This window comes from Psittacula echo (genome assembly GCF_963264785.1).
Source record: "Psittacula echo genome assembly, chromosome: 3".
Taxonomy (NCBI): domain Eukaryota; kingdom Metazoa; phylum Chordata; class Aves; order Psittaciformes; family Psittacidae; genus Psittacula; species Psittacula echo.
Window position 1 is genome coordinate 20281935 of NC_137736.1, and position 21899 is coordinate 20303833.

Here is a 21899-nt window from a genome sequence, read left to right on the forward strand (position 1 = left end):
GTTCAGCAGTGAAGTTCCAAAGCACTGGAGAGGCCCACTGCCCTAGATCCTTGCCCATACTATCCCACACACCCTGCCACCCATGACTGTCCAGCCCCTGGGAAAATCTCTTGGTCCTCCTATAGCGTCACCTAACCCTACACAAGACCCAAACCCAACTCTGCTTAACTTTCGAGATCAGATGAAATGGTCATGGGTAAAAAAACACTCTGTATGTGTGCCAACATGCTGATCCCTATCACAATCAGCAGGCAGGTCTCAAGGGTACCCAAAGGCCATTCAAAACTTTCAGAACTCTCAAAGGATGCTGTAAAATAGTCTGGTGGGGAGGCTGGGAACGTAAGGGATTGTCTCCTTCATAGACTGACCACCACAGGAGGTTAAAAAAGATGTGTAACTGCTAAACACTTCCATTATATACCTCCCAAAGTATAGAGGTGATGACTACACTGGGAATGCAAGCCAGAACAGTTTCATGATCAGTGAGTCTATTGTATTACAAGTCATTACCATAAAGTACAGTGAAACAAGAACCTTAGCCCAGGCCCCCTAAGACTATAAACACTAAAACAGCAAATGCCGTCTTAAGTAAGGTACGATATGCTGAAGCTAAAAGATCAAGAGCATGTAGCCACTCACTCACTCACTCCCCTTCTTCTCCCTGCTCCCAGAGGAATGGGGAGAAGAATCAAAAGAATGTGACTCCCATGGGTTGAGATAAGAACAGTCCAGTAACTAACGTATAACACAAACCACTACTGCTACCACCAATAATAATAATGATAAGGGAAATAACAAGGGAAGAGAATACAACCACTCACCACCTGCCGATCGATACCCAGCCTGACCCGAGCAGTGATCTAGCCCTTCTGGGTAACTTCCCAGTTTATATACTGGGCATGACATGCTGTGGCATGGAATACCTCTTTGGTCAGTTTGGGTCAGGTGTCCTGTCTCTGCTTCCTCCTGGCTTCCCCTCCTCCCCAGCAGAGCATGAGACTCAGAAAAGTCCTTGGTCAGAGTAAACATTACTTAGCAACAATTAAAAACATTGGTGTTATCAGCGTTGTTCCCAGGCTGAAAGTCAAAAACACAGCACTGCACCAGCTACTGAGAAAAATGACTGCTACTGCTGAACTCAGGACAGCATCCAAAAAAAGACATGCAACTATTGAACAAAACTCATTCTCCTAACCAGACAAAACAGGAGGCAGGCAGATACAGCCTCACTGCAGAGAAAAGTGACCTACAATTAACACAGCCATGTTGCTGCTGAGACATTACAACAAAACAGTGAAGTTTATAGTATAATTAATGCTTGCTAATACATTATTCGTGTTTTGCAACACAGAAGTCTTGACTGCAGGCACATCAACTCAGTCTAATTAACACTAAGTTGGTTGTAATAGCATAGGGCTTTGCAGAAGTTGGTTGTTTGTTGGTTTTTTTTAATTGAAAGCATTAAAAAGACAAAACAGCAGCCATGCAGAGGTTTTCTTTCACCTCCTTTCCAAAAACATACCTTGTCTGTCTTACTGATGCTGGATTATTGGACAGATTTTCCACCTCACTTCAGAACTGAGTTAGGATAAGCCGCCATGCACTATCAGTGTCAGAAAACAGGAAGCTACATAAAAGTAAAAATAAAAACATTATTTCATTTCAGTTCCTTAGAATTATACATTTAACACCATTCTTTCACTTTAAAACACTGCAATGAATATACACGATTAAAAAGTCACTGTTTTATCCATAATGTAACAATCACATTTTGAGTAGTGTAGAGTTTGAAGTTTAACTAAAACAGAGATCTTGAACAAGAGTTTTAATTTCGTAATAGAAGCTTATTTTTTCTAAATTTTGTAATTGCATGTAGGAATTCCTAACAGTGAGGTGTCCCTTTACAGGACAATGCTCTCTGGCAGTCTCAAAATACTCATTTGTACGGCCTCCATCTTAAAACCCCAGATTAAGAAAAATAAACTTTCATTGATTTAGCAGTACAAAAATCTGGAAGTTCATTTCTTAGCTTAAAGGTGAAGCATCTGTGGCATTAAGTAGTGTGTCTTCAAGGAAAGTCTGCACAGAATTAGGACAAGAGGAAAGGAGTTAGCAATGCCACTTTCTCACAGGAAAAGCCACCAAACTGGGCAAGAAGGAAATGCAATCCAAAATACATAACCACTTTAAACTATGATCTACCCTGAAATCAGCTTGTGTTTTTTCTGCTGGAAAGCCAATGTGATGAGCTGCATGAAGTTTCTGCAATCCACCTCTTCACTACAAGTGTTTAATATCCAAAACTATAAGACAATGATTTAGTAAACAGAACAGTCCAATGGAGAATGTAATTGTGTTCCTCTCTCCCAAACAACACGTATATGCTAGTTGGCACTCTTCTCCTTGCCTCTCATTTGCTTACATGACATGATTTTAATCGCAAACATCCATGACATGATTTTTAGATCATTCACCCTAAAATCAAATCCCCCTGAGGTACACATCAGACTTCCCCATCTTCCTGCATTACCCACCAAGTATATCCGGGTCCCTGAGCAAAAGCAATCCCATGAGCGAGTTTGTCATCACCCTCTGCAGGGAAGCCCCACTGGATTTTGATTTTCCCAGAGACTGGTACATGGTAGGGGATGTGATATACCCACTCAATGCCATGCCCTTTGGCCCAAGTGCCTATAAGGTTGCTCCGGAAATGAGTAAACATTACTTAGCAACAACTAAAAACATCAGTGTTCTCAGCGTTGTTCCCAGGCTGAAAGTCGAAAACACAGCACTGCCCCAGCTACTAAGAAGGAGAAAAATGACTGCTACTGCTGAACCCAGCACAGTATCCACCCCTTACTCCATACCATTCAGGTCATGCTCAGATCCCACATTTTTCAATATACTATCACTCTTGTCTCATATATATATAAGATCTGTAAGATATATATATAATCAAAGAAGAAAAGTAGGTTCCTCTCAACCACATTAAACTAGCCTTTCCAGCTCTCCTCTTTCAACTTAACTGGAAGTAAACTGGGACAGATACATGACATAGAAGATAAACGATATACAAGTCAGACACAGACGTACAAGACAGATACATGACATACAAGACAAACAAACCCCAGAGAACAAAGCCCCTCTTCTCTGGTTCTCACAGGCTGGCAGCTGCTCCCCTCATCCTGGGTATGAAATGTTCACCTTTAAAAAGAGCTGTACTCACTCCTGGCTGGGAGAGGGCAAGACTGTTGTGACATACTAACCGGGTGCACAGGAAGAGACTACTCTTCTGTTTCCTCACTCACCTTTCATGAATGAGTAACGCATGAAGATGATGCCTCTTTCACCCAAATCTCGCTACAGGTCCAGGTAAAATTTATTGCAATGCACAAATACAGGATACAGATAATGTACCTAAGAGTGGTTCAACTTAGAGAGTTCGTTTAGCCACCATCTTGTATTGTTTAAGCATTAGAGCTGGGCACTGCTAGCGCTTCTTTAGCATTACAGTGTAAGCTACTTGGAAACCGACACAGTAAGAATTGAACCTCATCTGTAATTCCTAAAGATACACATTTCTCTGGACATATCTGAGCTCCTGTGGCCTTTCAACAGACTGAATGCATAATTTGTAACTTTGTGCAAGGAAACCTACTACTATAATGTACTTGCAGACCTATAATGTCTTATTTACCAATATTACTTGCAGAAATCTACTGTGTGTCTATCAATGATTACAAAAAGATTGCATTTAAATGCACTTTTTTTTTGTCCAGCTGTTCTCCATTCTGCTTGAAGGCATTCAGATTTTAAGAGACAGATTCTAAACACTGCAACTGTTACAGGAAAGTATGTACAATGTTCTACTTATTAAATTACACAGCACTCAAGCTTTTCTTCCGTCACTGTGACATAGCTGAATGGATGACTCGAGTTTTTCAGCAAAGAAACCCAGAATACACACAAACGAGCTTTTTAACAGAACCAATCACTTGGTCTACTTTATCGAGGGGAAAACACCAAACAAAAATAAGGCACTAGCATTTTCCTGTTTCAGAAAGGCTATTTTTCATAAGAATCTCACTGACATCTTTCTAGCCCTCCTGAGGTACCACGTGCATTTTGGAGGTACAGATTATTTCCTCTCCTCTTGGCTCACTTTCTATTCACACCACGCACCAATCTAAATGGTGTGTGGACAGCAACTGCTCAATCTATGTCAGTCACTTCATGATCCTTTCTTAAGCATCATAACCATGTTGGATTTCACTACCCTTTTTGCATTGCAGCCGAGAAAATCAGCCTTGCCTAAGCAAGGGAAGAACAAGCATTCCTGCTTCACTTCCCCTTCTGTCAAAACAAGGTGAAGCATACAGAAACAGGGCCAAGCAGCACTGCATCCCAAACCCCACTCGCCAGAGTGATGAGTTTTCCCAAGACAAAGGGCAAAGGGGATGGGAACAGAAAGAAGAGCTCTTTTTGCTTTTTTCCAGATCTGAAAAGCTTAGGACCGACTCAGTGGGGAGCAGAAATCATATTCCCTGTCGGTACGCGAGGAGTCTGCAGTACCTCTGGCTCCCAAAGCGGACAAGGCTTGATGAGCAGCGGTTGACATGCAAGAGCCTTGCGATGTGAGGGAGCGACGGGAGACCTCTGCCAGCCCTCACCCCGTGTCCCCAGGCCGAAAAGCCCGGGCGGCGGTTCCAGCCTCCCTCAGACGCTCCCAGAGGGAAGCAAGGGGTCTCCCCGCCTCTCTGCCAGGGGCCGCGTCGCCCTTGGAACCGAGGAGCGGAGGCGACGGCTCTCCCCCAGCCCGCAGCCATCCCTCCCGCCGCCTTCTCACACGCGGCAGCGGCTCCCGCGGCAGCGGCTCCCCCGGCAACAGCGCAGGGTGAGCGGCCCCATTCTCTTACTCTGGCTTCTCCGCGGTCCCGCCGGTGGACACCCCCAGCCCCGGCAGCGTCGGAGCTCGGGCGCGACCGCCACCACCCGTACGTGGCAGAGAAAAGAAGGGGCTGAAGGGACGGCTGCAACTGCCGGGCCTGCGCGAGCCACCCGCATGCGCACTCCAGCTGCAAGCGCGGCAGCGCGCAGGCTCAGCAGCGCAGCCCCGCCTCCCCCTCCTGTGGACCGACGCTTCAGTCCCGACGATGGGGGGGGGTTTGTGGCAGTGAGAGTGGCGACCCTTGGTGGGTGTCAGGGAGGTCTGGTCCTCCCCCCTCCCCCACCGGGCCGAGCGCCTGCCTTTGGCACCCAGGGAGCGGACGGTGTGTGTGAGCCGGGTTCTGGGATGAAGCCTCTCTGTGAGAGGGGGTTTGTTTCGAAACATGAGCTTGGGCCCGCAGAGGATGGCGGTGCGGGGATGGAAAACCCGACATAAAGTTCCAGCGTGCTCGCCAGATGCCGGCAGCATCACGCTGAGAGTGTGTCCGTCTGCGTTTAGTCGTTGCCCTGACAGACTGTCCTTCCAGGCACCGCTATCCCCCTCGGCCTCCCACCTTGCATTAGGAGCTTGTCCACCTAAGGGAGAAAAACAGGAATCTGAAGCTGATTTCCTGAGTTTTCCCTATTGAAGATGAGGAGGAGGGGTGTGGTTCAGGAGGTTGAGAAGTTTTAGAGAAGATTTTGAAATAATAAGGTCAATTTCAATGCAAAAAGAAAAAGTGTCTTTACTTCTAAAAATACAGGAAAGCAACCTGGAAAATGGGACTTTTCCGTCCATTAGACTCTCTGCCACTCATATTTCGTACCTTTGTACTGATGGTTCAGCCCTTCCCTAGTGTTTCCAAAGTGTAAACAAGAGGAAACTTCGTGATCCTTAAAGCCTACACATCACAAAGAATACCAAAGTTCGCTACATTATTAGGTTCAATATATTCCACGTGTAGATAAGAGCTGAACTATTGTTGCTGTAACAAGCATATATCATGAAAAAGATCATATTCCTTTGTCCCATTTTTGAAATCAGGATTCCATGGATTAAAAAAATAACAAACAAAAAACCAAGCAGAATGAGCAAACAGAATGTATTTTATTTTGTGGAGTTTTGTGTGATTTTTTTATACTGAAAATGTTTCATGTTAGGTGAGACATTCTCAGTGTTGGCCATAACAGCATTTTATTAACATCTGTAATACATATAGGATGTTTAATGTAACTAGTAAAAAGTAGTATGAATTACCCTTCCTAGATAACTTTTAATTACCTTCTTTGCTTTTTCTCAATCAGTGGTGATGAGCTTCAGCCTTATATCTGAGGTGAGTGCACTTTTTGGAGACTTACCAATGGTAGAGAACACTTAATTTCTGCTTCATAAGGAGAATATGGGTTTTTAAGATGCAGAGAACTTTTCAGGACAGCTGAAACACTTCTCTGCAGATATTCAGAAAGTTTTATATAAGATGCCCACTGTATTCAGAGGTGCTAAATGTTCAGCCACTGCATTTGATCATGCCATGACTTTATTTGGAGCAGCTTGGAAGTTCTCAAAAGACACCACATTCATTTTCAGAAAAAAATGAAAGCAGGAGGTAAATCTGACCACACTTAACCAGATTATTGAAAAGTCAGTGATGGCTTCTTATTATTAAAATCAGACATAGCAAAACATACAAATATGAGAGGACAGAATAAAGAAATAAGTTTTTCTAAAAAAAATTACATGTCTAAATATCTTAGGTTTTTTTTCTCACAGAGGCGAGAATGGGATCAGTCAGCATAACTATTCCCATTTGTTAGACAAGATCCCACTGCAGTGAGCCTTACCACTTTGCTCAGTCATCAAGTGGGAGGAGCTGCTTGCACTTCATGCACTGGTTGTGCTCAAGCCAACATACACTTCCCTTGCTTCTCACTTCAACATAGTGGATATTGTCCAGGTAGAAAGGGACCTGGGGGTATTGGTGGATGGCCAGCTGAATATGAGCCGGCAGTGTGCCCTGGTGGCCAAGAAGGCCAATGGCATCCTAGCCTGCATTAGGAATGGTGTGGCCAGCAGAAACAGGGAGGTTATTCTTCCCCTGTACTCAGCACTGGTGAGGCTGTACTTTGAGTACTGTGTCCAGTTCTGAGCTCCTCAGTTTAAGAAGGACGTGGAAATGATTGAGCGTGTCCAAAGGAGGGCAACGAGGCTGGTGAGGGGCTTGGATCACAAGCCCTACGAGGAGCAATTGAGAGAATTGGAGTTGTTTAGCCTGGAGAAAAGGAGACTCAGAGGTGACCTTATCACTCTCTACAACTTTCTGAAAGGAGGTTGTAGACAGGTGGGGGCTGGTCTCTTTCACCAGGCAGCAACTGACTGAACGAGAGGACACAGTCTCAAACTGCGCCAAGGAAGGTACAGGTTGGATATTAGGAAGAAATTTTTCACAGAAAGAATGATAAAATATTGGAACGGTCTGCCCAGGGTGGTGGTGGAGTCACCATCCCTGGATGTGTTTAAAAAGAGATTGGATGTGGCACTTGGTAACATCCAGAAACTCTTCTCTCCCTTTGACATTGCTTTTAACCTTTCTGTACTGGATAGTATCAATGAAATACTATTGATATTGGGTGGAGAAGGGAGAGGGTTATATTTACTTGTAGCTTAAGTTTAGAAACCAAACTCTTAATGCATAGGTCAAGAGACCTCTCTTCCGAGATCTCCATAAAACCAAAGGACATAGAGACAGAGGGAAAAAAAAAAAAAAAGTCAGTTCGGAGCAGGGTGCTAACACACACTCCAGCCGCTACTACAGTAACACCAATATGCCTCCAAAAGCAAACAGGCTTCCTATCACACATCACTAGGGGTGATGTGGTAGGGTTTATGCTTCATACTTACAAAGAGCTTCTTTCCTAGCCTGTTTTTTCAAGCATCTCACTCTTTTTCTTTTTTTTTTCTCCACTTTGCCATAGGAAAACAGAATATTTTGTCTAATTACAATTTATAATAAAGACATTTTAGCTAGGAAATGTAGAAAACCATTGTAAGATACAGATTTTCTTCTGGAAAACCAAGCCAACATATTATTGAAGTAGTAAATAGAATTTGGGCCTAGAGCCTATAAGAACTAAAAGAACTGTGCTGTTTGCTTGTTTATATTTTAGTTTCTAATTAAATTAAAACTGTTCTTACAAAAGAGAGAGGAGAGCTACAGTGCATAGGCTAAATAAACATGTTCAAGAGGCCTGAAAAATGAGAAGGGCATAAATAGCACAATTTCTATACACCTGCACTGTAATAACCTCAGCTCCTTTCAAAAACCTTCCTCAGTGACATGCAAGTAGCAGCCAGAGGATCTAGCACTGCACTGTGGGATAACAATCACACCGTCTTGCTAATGTGTGGTCCTGCTTTTGACTCCTGGTGGTCTTGGCTTATGATCTATTTCAAGCTACCTGCAGTTGGAGTAGTATAATGTCATTCAAGATATCCATGAGATCTACATAAAGTAAACCATGAAAAATGCAGGATTATGTTTCACAAATTACAGGTTCCTAACTTCAGTTAGGGAAAGTAGACAAGGAAATATTCTCTGATAAAGTCTGTGTTGATCTGAAAGTTTCCTGTGAGTTTTGCAGGCTGTGCTTTTGAAACACAGTAAGTTTTTGAATGCAGATACAGGGATACTCTTGGCACCCAAATAAAAGGAAACACCTTGGAAACTTTGTTCTTGAAGGCTGGTGATCTGAAAGTGTGCAGAATACAGATCTGAAATCCCTGTAAATTAAAATTTTCCTTCTAAACCCAGAAAAGATTAGTCAGTACTATTTGTCTTCAAAAGCAACCATGAAACAATTTTCAGTAACCACTAACAATGACATTAATACCTTGAAATACAAGAAGTACTTTGAATAGTAAAGATATTCCATGTAACTATGGATTTGCAACTATAGTCGCCGCATTTGCATATTGTAATGGATTAGCTATGTCTCAGGATCATGTACCTCTGCTAGGTAAGACGAAGGTAAGACCTGCTTGAGCATACTATAAGCATTACATGTGGCTGGTGTGCCCTGTCAGCACTTCAATCAGACACATGGGTAGAAGCAGGACTTCAAAATTTCTATACTTGTTCTATTCTTATAAATTCTCATTTCAAGGACTAATCGGGAGTATCTTGGGGATAAAAAAAAAAAAAAAAAAAAAAAGCCCATAGTTCCAAAGAAAAGGATCTCTGTTCCCTGATCATGATTTGAGGAACACAGGAATCATGATCAGGATGGGCGTAATCCATCCATCAGTGTAGTAATAATCACTTCAGGACTTTTTGCACAGAGAGTTTGCATATCTGATCCGCACTGGTGTACAGGCCCTCAGTTTTCCTTAGATCAAACTGGTAATAAACAACATTTGAGTATGGGGGGATTTTGACATATTTCCAATTAGCTATTTTGTAGAATATATATCCACTTACTTTGTACTTCATATGCCGTATATGACTATAAAGCCAATAATCCAGCAGGACTGTGGGCAGAGGCAGGTGACTTCCTATAGGCTTTTATCCAGGATCATCGTGAAAGGTCTCAAGCAATGAAGTTCTAGTTACTTCCCTGGGAGTCTTTCCCACAGCTGATAGAGAAGTTTTTTCCTGATACTCATTCTGAATATGATTTTATCTATGATCTAATAGAAGAGATGCCACTCAGACAGGAAGGTCTTTTCAGTGGTGACCTTGAAATAAAATCCCACATTACAACAGGAAGAATTTTATGAGTGACAGAGCAGAAGGATAGCATCCCTTTCTGAAAAAAAATTCTGAATCCCTGTAACTATTTTCAAACAAGTTCCCGGGCTATACTAACTTACCAACCTATAGAACAAATAGATCTGACTCTTCTTTTTTTTTCATTATCTGTGTTATTAGTCTCAGAATTACTAAATACTTTACCTGAGTAGCATTAAAAATGCAGAACAGATAGCTGAAAAACATACTTGTTTCTTCATGACTTATTAACATGAGGCAGCCTATTGTCCAGGTAATTCCAAGCACTACCACTACAGAGATAGTGCTAATCATCTTTTTCATAAATGAATCATTTTTATCCCTAGAAACACACATTAAAAGTTATTAGACCTTTCTCTGTACCATTTAATATACTTTTGAGCATTAAAGTTTCTGTTTATTCAGAGTTATTGCAAAGATGTGTTATTCAGGTGAGTTGAAAACAAACACCTCCCTACATTTGTTTGACCTATCATCCAGAGAAGAAATCCACAAAAAGTAATCTAACCAAGTTTATCAGAATAATCTGTATTTCAAGTATGTAGCTTGAATGATTTTTTCTTAAAAAAAAAAAAAAAAAAAAAAAGTGAGGATTACCAAGGCAACAAGAAGCATTGAAAATTAGCATACTAGCTATTATAAACTTTTTAGAATGCTTATGACTTCAGTCCAAATGTGCTTAATTTTCACTATAAGCAGCAGTGAAGTCTGGATATCCTGTTTCTCTCAAGCCTGAGGGGAGGCAAAGATAAGGTATTTTGTTTGCCCCAGCCATGCAAATTATACATAAAAGGAGTGAAGAAATGGTACAAAGTTTTGTTGAACAGATCAGTTCTGTGGGATTAAAATTAAAGCAATCCCTTTTTAAGTAATACAATGCACTGCAGATTTTGTGACACAGCCTCTGACAAGACCTGGAGTGTTGATGTAAAACTGAGCAAGTAAATCTGCTTCAAAGCTGCAAAGAATTGGTCTGACATTCAGATGTGCTGAGAAATCATTCCATTCTCATTTGGCTGGACGCAGCTCTGCTCTCACTTAAATGGATTTCAGCTGGGCATAACCTTCATTGAAGTGAAGTGAATTAATTTTCTGACTGCTGTAAGTATACATTTCCTTAAATAAAAGACTTCATCAGAAGCCTGAGTTCATGATAAGAAAGTCTGAGCTGGTGACATGAGACCGAGCAACACATTTGCTGAAAGATCTGAGGAGTCCTATGCTGTCTTACCTTGTCAAATTCTTGTTCTACTTCCATATCACAGAGACACTGATTGTGATGAAAGTGATGGTGTTAAACAGGAGTATGAGTGCTACTGGCAAGAGGAACGACCACAACATGGGCTTTTTCACACTGAAATTCTGATTTTGATACAGTGCTGCAAGCCAGCAACTTTTAACATATAAAGAGAGGCCAATTCAAAAGATTTATTAGACACATTATTCAGAAGACCAAAAAAAAGGAAGTATTCCACTTTCATCCTGAAAGACCTCATAGGACTTCCTAAGTTTTTTTAACCTGTCTCTGAAAGGCAATCATTCCTTGAGAACTGAGGGCTTTCAGTCATGCTTCTCTTTCTCTCAGGAATGCAAAATGATTTATCAAAAATGAGCTGCATAAAGAAATATAATACAGTGCAATATAGCTAACCAAATAGATATCTGGCCACCATATGCAAGTTTACCTTTAAAGTATGTGTTATAACAGAGCTGAAGAGAAAAGTAGTAGGGGAAGCCTAATGAACAAAGGCTGAGACAAAAACAGGGGCAATTTAAGGACAGGGTTATCCTGTAATAATCCTTAAATATTTTTTTATTTTTGTTGCTAAATCATCTTAAATTAGAAATCAACACTCCCTAAATGAGTATCATAAGTGGGTGTAAAATGCCTATGTAAAAGGGGGGTCGTGTTTACATTTCCAAAAGAAGTCTGTCTTTGTTCTGTATTATCTGCTATCACCAAGGCACACTGTAGCCTGCGTTGGTATGTAGGCACTCAAATGAATATCAATACCAAAAACATAGGGTAAATAGGGATATTGTTAAGTTGGCCAGAAAGGTTTTAAATAAATGGGAGGATTAAGTTTAGGTACTGAAATGCAGTTATGCACTTAAGTGAAGGTCTTGAATTTCAGTTAGGCTAAGGACATCTACAGCTTCCATTTAAAGTCACAGGGGATCTTGCAGGAGGATTCAAGGCAGATGTGGTTCCAGTTCCCTAAATCCTTAGTTAGGGGAATCTGCAATTTCTCATAGTGAATGTTTAGTTTGAATGGAAAGTTCTGTCTTCTTTTAAGTACTTGTATGCACAAAGCCGTATACCAACAGTAAATCTAGAATTGTGCTAATAATGAGCCATCACAAAAGGTGTGAGATAGTAAGTGTTGTAATAATACATGAACTTCCAATTCTTCTTGTCTTCCTGTAGTTTAAAGCTTTTCCTTCTCTGTAAGTAGCTCCAAGTGTTACTGCAACTACTACAGCAGGGATTACTAATTAACAGGAGAAATATTAGCAATTTATTGTTCCATTGGTTGCATGGGCACATGCAAATAGCTTGTGGCCTCCTAAACTCCATAGATTTTAAGAGCTCTGTTTCATCTGCCTTGCAGTAAACTACATGGATTTTCTATAGCCTAGAGAAAAGGCAGGACCGAGGGTTGTGAGCACTACTTTTCTGAGGACAGCTCACATCCAGGACTTGCTGATTTTTGCCGTTAAAGAGCTTCAACAGAGCTTCCACAGGCACCACCAGTGGTGACTGAGCAAACTCCTTCCTATGCTGTAGCTGACTCCCTTATCACAGCTGTGCAATCCTACCCTCTTGTCAGCGATGAGAAACTTAATTTAAGAAAATTCTGCACCACTCACCACTACATTTTATACAAGCTTGATGCAAAGCATAACTTTTGCTCTTTGAGAAGCATGGCAGCGTGGGCTTGCCTCCTCAATGCCTTTGCTTCACTTCCTGTCTTCCATGTCTCCCGCCTACCTGTTTGCTAAGCAGCATGTCACATGAGAAGGAGCCTCCTGCACACATTTTGAGCGGGTAAATAAACATGCTTCCTAAAGTCTGTTCTTCCTTCAGCCCTAGTAGAGATCTTTCAGACTGCCAGGTATTTGCTGTGCTCTCAAAGTAGATCTGAAATGCAGTGAGTCAGAATCATGCTATTTTAGACATGTGCAACTAGTCACAGGACAGAGTGAAGAACCTAATGCTGTGCTATCATGTGAATGGAGCACAGTGATGCGTAGCCAGGCAGCTTTTGCTGAACACTTGCTGGCTTGCATATGCAGTCCGAATTCTTAAAGTTTTAGAGGAATTGGTTCTACCTCCACGCAAATGCAAAGCATAATAATGAAACAGTCAGGATCTAAAACTGGTTGGTAGGTGCCATCAGAAACGACACACCGCACAAGCTGACCACTGACCATTCCTATACACTGTATTGGAAGTGTTTCTTGGAGGATTTTTACTTTACATAGTGAGCATCTATCTGCATTCTTCAGTCCTCCAAGTAGTTCCTATTCAGCTTGCAGTGTTGCTGCTAACTGCTGTTCTGACTTAAGAATGTGTTCTTTGCTTATTAATAAATAATATGTACCAATTTATGTCAGTCACTCCTTGGTTTTGGATGTATGCAAGTCTCTGGCTTGAAGTCATGAGGAATCTCAGAGATATCTAAATGAAGAATTGGAGTCCATCTATGCAATGACCATATCTGAAAGGGTTTTTTACTTAGTTCACAGAAGCAGGTTGTTGAAAGCCCTAACTGCTGTGAAAATTTCTCCAGCACACAACAGACTTGGGGTGTTGTGCCAGTGAACAAGCTATCACTTTCAATGCCATATGACTTTAAATCTTACCCCATCTGATTACTGACATGGTTTTAAGGAAGTGTTCAGGCAGGGGCTTCATGGCTCTAAGCAGCAGGAAGTACAGCTGTGCAGAACTGAGTGCTGACCACATTAATTTTGCCAACAAAAGATAGTGCAGTAGGACAGCCACAGCTGTAAACCAGGAGTTTGTGGGAGGATCTACCAAGTCAGATGTGAGTAAGGTGTTACTGATGGTTACTGTTACTGTGTTAATGTTACTGTTGCTGTGATCCCTGGCATTTCGGTTTTCAATTCCAGCAATGAAGATGATGTTAAAAACTAGCATAGAGGAACAGAGACTCACTAACATCCACATCACAGATGACTTTTGAGTTTTCCTATTGGTAGGAATATAGGAGAAAAAAAGGAAAGCAAAATAATTAAAACTGTAAAATATTTCTTCATTTCCGTTGATACTAAAAGCAGGGTAGGGTATGTAGTCTTTAATACAGAGACAAAACAAAGCAATAACTTGTTTGCAGAATTTTACACCATCATTACTGTCAGACAATAAATCCATCAGTTTTGTCCAGTTTCAGCTAGAACAGAGAATACCCGGTATGTTTTAGGACTGGGGCTTTTCCAACAGCAGTTGGGATGCATTTTCTTTTTTCCACACTGCTCCTTTTAGAATCCTTTTTGTAAGTGTTAAGAGGTGAAATAGGACAAGACAAATATTTCTAAACACTTTTCAAGGTTCAAGAGAATAATAAACCTTCACTTTCAAACTCTGTCTTATAAATGCCTTTAAAAGGCAGAGTCCAGAGACTCCTACAATCTTAAATACATTGACCCTGATGGAATTGCTCTAAACCTACATTAGTGCAAGCAGAATGAGAAACATGCATTCTTCTACAATAACTGTAACTCTGTTGGCAATACTTTGCTCCTTGTTCAAGGGGGAATCACACAACACCATTTATCACAGGCATATCCATCAAGGAAATTTGCTGCAGTTGTATTTGAATTAAGTCACTCACAATAAAACTGTAGCACAAGCAGTGCACATAACCTACGTTGCTGTATAATCATAGTGCTTTGAAATCATCTGTTCCCTACAGAGAGTTTATAAACAGAAAGCAATAGAATATAGAAACTATCAAATAGGTAACAGAAAGCCCTGTCAAAGCAATGGAAAGATTTTTCTTGTCAATGGCCATGCCCAGTGTTTCCTATGAAAGGCTTGGCCTTTCACCATACTGGAGTCTTCCATACTCTGTGGTATAATTTCTTTACAATGCTTGCATTTTTGAAGGTGGATTTATTGAATAATAAACATATGTGCATATGTATGTATCCTCACATTAAAATATTAACATAAACAGGTTAAAGTTTCACGTAGGTGACAAATATGTTCCAAACTCGCTATTCTCTTTGTTTTTCTCAAAATACATAAAAAGCAAAATATCGTAACTTAGAATTAAATACTTGCAGGTTTACATCTTCCCTCTTTCCTAGTGAATTTTTGAAACAAAATGGTAATGATCCCATCAGCCATGGACAATCCAACACCAGTGTAGGAAATATACTTCCAAGGCTTTGCATATTTATGTTTGGTCTGAAAGGCCTAGGAAGCGAAATGCATCAGTTATAGGATGAGAAGAGATAGATTTCTTTCTAAAATTTGTGTTTCTGGTTGCACATAGAAAATAAAATGTTTTAGTGAAGTTATGACTGTTGCTAGTCACTGCCAGAATTTTCAGATCATACAGAATTATTATGGACCTCAAAACTAGAGAAGATTGTGCAGAACTCCACAGAGACTCCACAATGTCAGTCAAATATTTAACAAAATAGCAGATTAAAATATTCAGAGAAAAATGCAAGGTGACACAGACTGAAAAAGTAGCTTCAACTTTTTGTATGCGTGTTGTGAATTTTGGCTTCTGAGGATAAGGCCTAAAGTAAGATGTTACAAAGAATAGAAATCAAAATCAGTCTTTGTTTGTATAGTGACAATAAAGTAGCAGGTAAATACAAATGTATTTAGTGAAAAAGCAAATACTGTTATCTTTGCATAAACAGATGGGAATCTTCTCTATAATATATTCATTTTGTGCAGTAAGGACATGCATAAGAGAAAGAGAAATGCAGAAACAAGTAAATATTAAAAATATGGAAATGCTGTTCTCTGGAGACAGAGTGAAAAGAAACTTTAAAATCCTGACACTGCTGAAGTCAGTGACCACAGACATGTGATTTTACCCAGGGAGTGTTTTGTTTAGAGAAGCTGAAACAAATATTGAAAGAATAAAGAATGTTAGAGACAGTCACTCTGAAACAGCCTTGTTAATACAAGAGGGCAATATTTGAAACTTACTGGAAACAGATAGATTGTGTTTTATAAACATATAAGCAAAGGAAGTAGTTAATACTAAGTTCTTTGAGTTATTTAGCCAGCACAAAGCAGTGTCACAGCTAGTTCAGATCCCAAGCTCTCTACTGTTGGTCTTGGGGCACTTTTGGTTCTAGATGTACATTCACTTAACAATCAGCTGCAGCAGTAGAGATGCAGAGCTGGAGGCTACCAGAGCTGAGCAAGGGGAATGAGTTGTGCAAGCCCTTCCCTGCTGTTGGGATGCCCAGCAGGTGGGCAGAGCCACAACGTGTGTCAGAGGAAGCCAGGACTTGCCTATAGGCTTAGCTTTCCAGCAGCCTGGGGACAACTCACATGTCCCAGTGTCAGCTGTGCCACAGGTCAGAAACAAGTACATGGGAACATCTTAAATCCTGGGCCTTCTAGCTCGGCGCATACATGCCTTTACATTGGCATGCTGGTCTTAACAGTCGGAAACAACCAAACAAATGAAAGAGAAAAAACACAAACTCTCCCAATTCAAGATAGGACAACACCCTACCATCAGGACATCAAAATTAATAGTGTGATTACACCTGCATCTCAAGAACTGGTCTCTTCCTTTTGCGCAGCTGGCAGTGCTCCATTCATTGACAGTATAGTTCCAAAAGACACAGGCACGATCATGCAGCTGCAGTTCAAATATATTGTACTATAGATTGGAATTTCAGGGAGAAAAAGTGGCTACAGAAACATAAACAGGTATGCAATGGCAAATTGAGTACTGATAATTGTCCTCCGAAAAGGGAGCTGACAGCTGCTTAGGGATTTACAGGGTTTCCAGTAAACCTTATGAATGATACTAATAACAGCATAATTCGGCATTTTGAAGTTACGTTGTGTGCCTTTCTCAGTCAAGACTGCCAAACAAATTATCCATTTCTGTAAATTATTCAGGTAAGTACAGTTCAGATGCACATAGACCAGGCATTAAAAAACTGCCAAATGAATTCTGCATAAGCCAAACAACAGCTTTCAGATATCAGTAGCATTAAATTACTGCCAACCGAAGCTGAATCCACACTGGAATGGGAAGTAAGCAACGATAAATGCCATAAACTATCCTCTCCTGTCCTGCAGCATTGCAGTGCTTGTGCAGTCATATGTCAAACTGCACACAGTCATTTTCAGACAACATATCTCTGCAGGGTACTGCAATTAAAACTGCTTTTTAATAAGCAATGAGCAGCTTGAAATACAAATAAGTGGTGAAAACAACTATTGACAGTATTAGGTAATTCAATTAAAAATGAGGAATGAAAGCAGGAGTAAAATCAATTAGAAGCTTGTTTTAGTGATTTCCTTAAAATTTACATGTGTTTTCCAGATCACTTAAGTGTATGGATCCATAATGATGATCAGTGATCTATCATGTGCATGTATTTGAGCTTAAAATCTTTCTTAAATATTATAAGAAGAAGCCATTTACTGTTTTCTGGAGAAAACATTCTAAACATGAGTATATATTATCTAAAACTTCGGTTATTTGAGCAAATGGGCTCTCACATAGAGCATTTCTTGCAAGAAAGCAGTGACATCTGGAATCAGTTCCTGGGTAAGGAAGTCAAAACAAAATGCACAATGATTTTAACTGGAAACAGGAATTAGAAGATTATATGAAAAATTAACACTTCCCACATTGATAGGTGTGTTGTGCTGTGCCAGTCATGTTGACTTATTTATTCCAATAATTGTGATAGTCTTCTGGAAAGAAAAATTGTCCTCTAGCATCCTGGCTTTTTTAATTCTTGCTTTAGGACTAATGTACCCAAGGACAAATCCACTCTGGTATACCTATAACTTTTTATGGAATACAGTTTTGCTTGCAAACATCCTAGTTTAGCAGTACTGAATCAGTAACACCAGGTGTTAAACATTAAAGTTGAAAAATGTTTTATTCACTTGTACCACCTATGCATCCCACAAGCTCTCTCAACAGCTTATTGACAGAAATCAAGGCAGTATGCAAAAAAAACCCCTCTGCTTGAGTGTCTTTCCCTAAGGTCGGAAGACAGGTAGTAGAGCAAGGGAAGCCTATGGTTCAAACTTAACACCACATTTCTTACTGGGGCTTACCTTGGGACTGAAGGCTATTTCAATCCTGCTGGGTCTTCCACCATCAATGTTGCCAGAGACAATTTGTCTAGAGAAACTACAGCGAATCTGATAAATCCTTGACTGGAAGAGTTTGTCGTTTTGATACAGGACAAAGCCAACTCTTCCATTACCTGATGAACCTTCACAAGGCAAACAGAAATGTAGGCACGAGTAGCATATATCAGAGAAGCTGGTGCCTTTGATGAAGCCTACACTATGCTGTTTCACACATCCAGTATTTACAGCAGATTTTTGTTTAGATATTTATTTAGAATCCATTTAAGAAATAGAGAAGAGCTTCTTTTCCAATAAATCATAGACTCATAGAATAGTTAGGGTTGGAAAGGACCTTAAGATCATCTAGTTCCAAACCCCCTGCCATGGGCAGGGACACCTCACACTAAACCATGCCACCCAAGGCTCTGTCCAACCTGGCCTTGAACACCACCAGGGATGGAGCATTTACAACTTCCCTGGGCAACCCATTCCAGTGCCTCACCACCCTTACAGTAAAGAACTTCCTAATATCCAATCTGAACTTCCTCTGTTTAAGTTTTAACCCATTACCCCTTGTCTTATCACTACAGTCCCTAATGAAGAGTCCCTCCCCAGCATCCTTGTAGGCCCCCTTCAGATACTGGAAGGCTGCTATGAGGTCTCCACACAGCCTTCTCTTCTCCAGGCTGAACAGCCCCAATTTTCTCAGCCTATCTTCATACGGGAGGTGCTCCAGTCCCCTCATCATCCTCGTGGCCCTCCTCTGGACTTGTTCCAACAGTTCCATGTCCTTTTTATGTTGAGGACACCAGAACTGTACACAATACTCCAAGTGAGGTCTCATGAGAGCAGAGTAGAGGGGCAGGATCACCTCCTTCGACCTGCTGGTCACGCTCCTTTTGATGCAGCCCAGGATACAGTTGTCTTTCTGGGCTGTGAGCGCACACTGAAGCCGGCTCATGTTCATTTTCTCATCAATCAACACCCCCAAGTCCTTCTCCGCAGGGCTGCTCTTAATCTCTTCTCTGCCCAACCTGTAGCTGTGCCTGGGATTGCTCTGACCTGGGTCTCAAGAGGGTCATCTTCAATTTTTGCTGAGGTGGGGCATGAAAATAATCACTACCTTTCTCTTACTGTCATTTCTGGGGAAAAATACTGGTAGTGAGGAAAATAATATACTAAATCCCAATATATGCACACACTCCAAATGGGCAGGCTTTTAGTTTTTAGTAGCACTAAAAAAGAAACAGTAACACCGAGGACATTTACAGTTTGGAGGAAGTCAGAGTATAAAGAGGTTGGCTGGACTTTTGTCTTCAGATCCAGGTTTTGGATTCCGTTTCTTTAGCACTCTTTTACCTAATTAGATTTCATCTAAGTGATTTAAATTACTAGTCTTAGTTGTTATTCAAGTGAGGAAGCAAAAATCCTGTATTTATATATATTTGTTCTTGATTTTATACTTTTTATTTAACATCAAGAGAGACTGATTTGATCTATCTCTGATTTGATCATCAAGGGAGACTAATGACATGACATGGAATGTCATGATTGTGTACTTAATATTGAAGAAATATATTTTTTATTAAGACGAGCTGTGTGTTTAATCTAGCTCTCTTGAGGAAAGCGTTATGTTCAAGGCTTCAGTTACTTGATCACACTGTTTTTCCACAGGATCGTTATCTGAAACAGTTTAAAGAAATGACAGTGACCAGTTAATGAGCTATTCAGTGTTTGTATTTTTTTTATTGTCACTGCTGTGTGTGGTGGGCTACCTGATATATCCCTTTGATTATTTTCTAGCCCTTGTGAGTGGTCTGTATTATTCATTTCTCTGTGGGCTAGTATATGAATGATGTTCAGAATTCTGATGTCTAAGTGCTCCACAAACTTCACCTTCATTATACTCTTGTGCTGTGATGTCCTCCGAGAGACTGAGGACAAGTCTGCTGGTTTCAGGTGCCCAGTCTGAAACTTGTGATTTTTAGTATGACATAGGAATGTGCATGTTCAAAGCTCAGCTCCTCAACACTCACCAGGTTCTGCAGCAAACAAAGCAGAGGAGCTACAAGCTGCTGGTTTTTTTGGGTATTTTTGGTTGTGTTTTGGTTTGGTTTGGGGGATTTCTTTGGTTGTTTTGCTTTCTTTTTATTCAGGGCAATACCAATTTATCCTCTAAGCACTGCAGAGGGTAAGTAATGGATTTCTGGAAAAATCCTGTATGACTGTGCCGTTAAAGACTATTCCAATATGTAGGTGTGAAGATGTGTATGTCCTGGCTGACACCTGACAGTAATGGTAATTTTAGTTAAAATGATTGATACTTGGATTTCAGGCAAAGTAAATATGTACTAGCTCTTGATGTCTGTAGAGGTATGGTCAAAGCTTCATTACATTCTCAATTTTAGAAAACAAAACAAATTAAAAAGTCCCAAACACCAAAAGCATTCTAGCCATTACATCTCACCCAGCATGTGCATTTCTTGTACCATATGGCATCATCATACATAAAAAGAATGTAATTGTTTATATTGGCTAAGAGTTTGGACTGCTTTGGGGTTTTTTTCCGAAGGAGATTTTTAGTGGATATTCATTCAAAATTTTCCCAGGCATAGTTTTCAGTAGGAGAAAGGACTTACTGTGATCTATAATTTTGAATGGTATCTGAACTTCAGTACTGACGTCAGCAATAAACCCAGGGAAATTTTCCTGTATTTCTAGTTTTGTTGGCTGATAATATCCCAGTGTTGTATCTGCAGAAATTAGCAGTGGGTGCATTAGAATTTATGGTACATATTGCCTTGTCTAGGTTAATCCAACAACACACCCAGACTTACCCCTCTGTGCTGAAAACAGAATAATAGAGGAGCTTAATTTCAGTGGAGCAGACTGGATTGTGAAATCAGTCTGTGAAATGTTGCCAGTCAAAGAAAATTCCCCTATTGTTTTTGTGAGACTGCATTGAAATAAAGAGTAGGAAAAAAGTTACCATTATTTGTTAAGATATGGCTACAGTTCCAGTTTCCAGCTTCCTCTCTGATTTGGTTATCCAGCAGGAACTTTTCCTCATTCCCTGTTCTTATTCTTTCTCCAAAGCAGAAAAATCTATCCAGAATTGTTTATGCCAGTATAAATCTCCTGAATCAATGAAATTCCATATTGGACTTGAACACTTGAAGTGTTTTGACTTGTCCATGAACTGCTTTCATCCTGAAACAGAAGGGAAAATGCAGTTTACTACATCTAAAAAAAAATGGCAAAAGCTAAAGTTACCTTGTTGTAACATTGACAAGATTATTTTGGTTGAATTCTGTTTCATTGGCATTCAAGAGCTGACTTACTGTAGCCACTGCTGCCACAGATACCTGAGACAAAAAGGAAAAAAAGGCAGTATTCAAATGCAATTAAAATAAATCACCCCATGTGCTACATAGTGAGTGAACAAAGAACACTTAATAAGCATTGATTGAAAGTACGCACTACAGAGTACACCAAGCACAGGATGCCATTTGAGAGAACACAAACTTTGCACCAATGAGTTCATAAATACCACACTTGTATTGATTTAAACAGTAAGGATCACTGGATAAACATCCAACAATGTTAATATTAAAATTTCAGGTATATGCAAGTCTAACATATATCTAACAGTCTAAACAGCTGTTAAGAAACAAATTTACACTCAGCTCTGAGAACTATTCCTTCTGCTGGTAGAGAGGGGACAGAATCGATATCCCAGATATGAACCCACAAAAGTCTTATTTTAGTCTTAGTAAGTGTCACCTGAGAGTCTTCTGACACATTGGGTGTTTTCAGAATCTGCACTGTGATGCTTGCAGCAGCATAGATGTTCTGTGATC

At 40.4% G+C, this 21899-nt stretch overlaps 2 protein-coding genes across 4 annotated transcripts in view; both read right to left on the reverse strand.

The window, feature by feature from the left end:
- Window positions 1-5052, reverse strand: part of TFG (trafficking from ER to golgi regulator) — a 31627-nt gene extending 26575 nt beyond the window's left edge. For 2 of the 3 annotated variants that reach the window (XM_080613751.1, XM_080613749.1), the window contains exons 1-2: window positions 4573-5006; window positions 1523-1627 (exon numbers count right to left, since the gene is read on the reverse strand). The gene's annotated coding sequence lies outside the window, so the exon portion shown is untranslated. Of the gene's footprint in view, window positions 1-1522; window positions 1628-4572 lie in introns of all 3 variants that reach the window. The other variant, XM_080613750.1, reaches the window with a different exon arrangement.
- Window positions 5053-5442: 390 nt separating this feature from the next.
- ADGRG7 (adhesion G protein-coupled receptor G7) overlaps window positions 5443-21899 on the reverse strand; it is a gene marked incomplete at both ends in the record, with an annotated part of 30529 nt that continues 14072 nt past the window's right edge. Inside the window, 13 exon segments of the mRNA XM_080613491.1 lie at window positions 5443-5523; window positions 8615-8704; window positions 9876-10032; window positions 10942-10958; window positions 10962-11103; window positions 12073-12202; window positions 13578-13927; window positions 15044-15156; window positions 16448-16597; window positions 18022-18182; window positions 20877-20995; window positions 21313-21404; window positions 21823-21898. Coding sequence (XP_080469617.1) covers window positions 5443-5523; window positions 8615-8704; window positions 9876-10032; window positions 10942-10958; window positions 10962-11103; window positions 12073-12202; window positions 13578-13927; window positions 15044-15156; window positions 16448-16597; window positions 18022-18182; window positions 20877-20995; window positions 21313-21404; window positions 21823-21898 — 1678 coding nt within the window.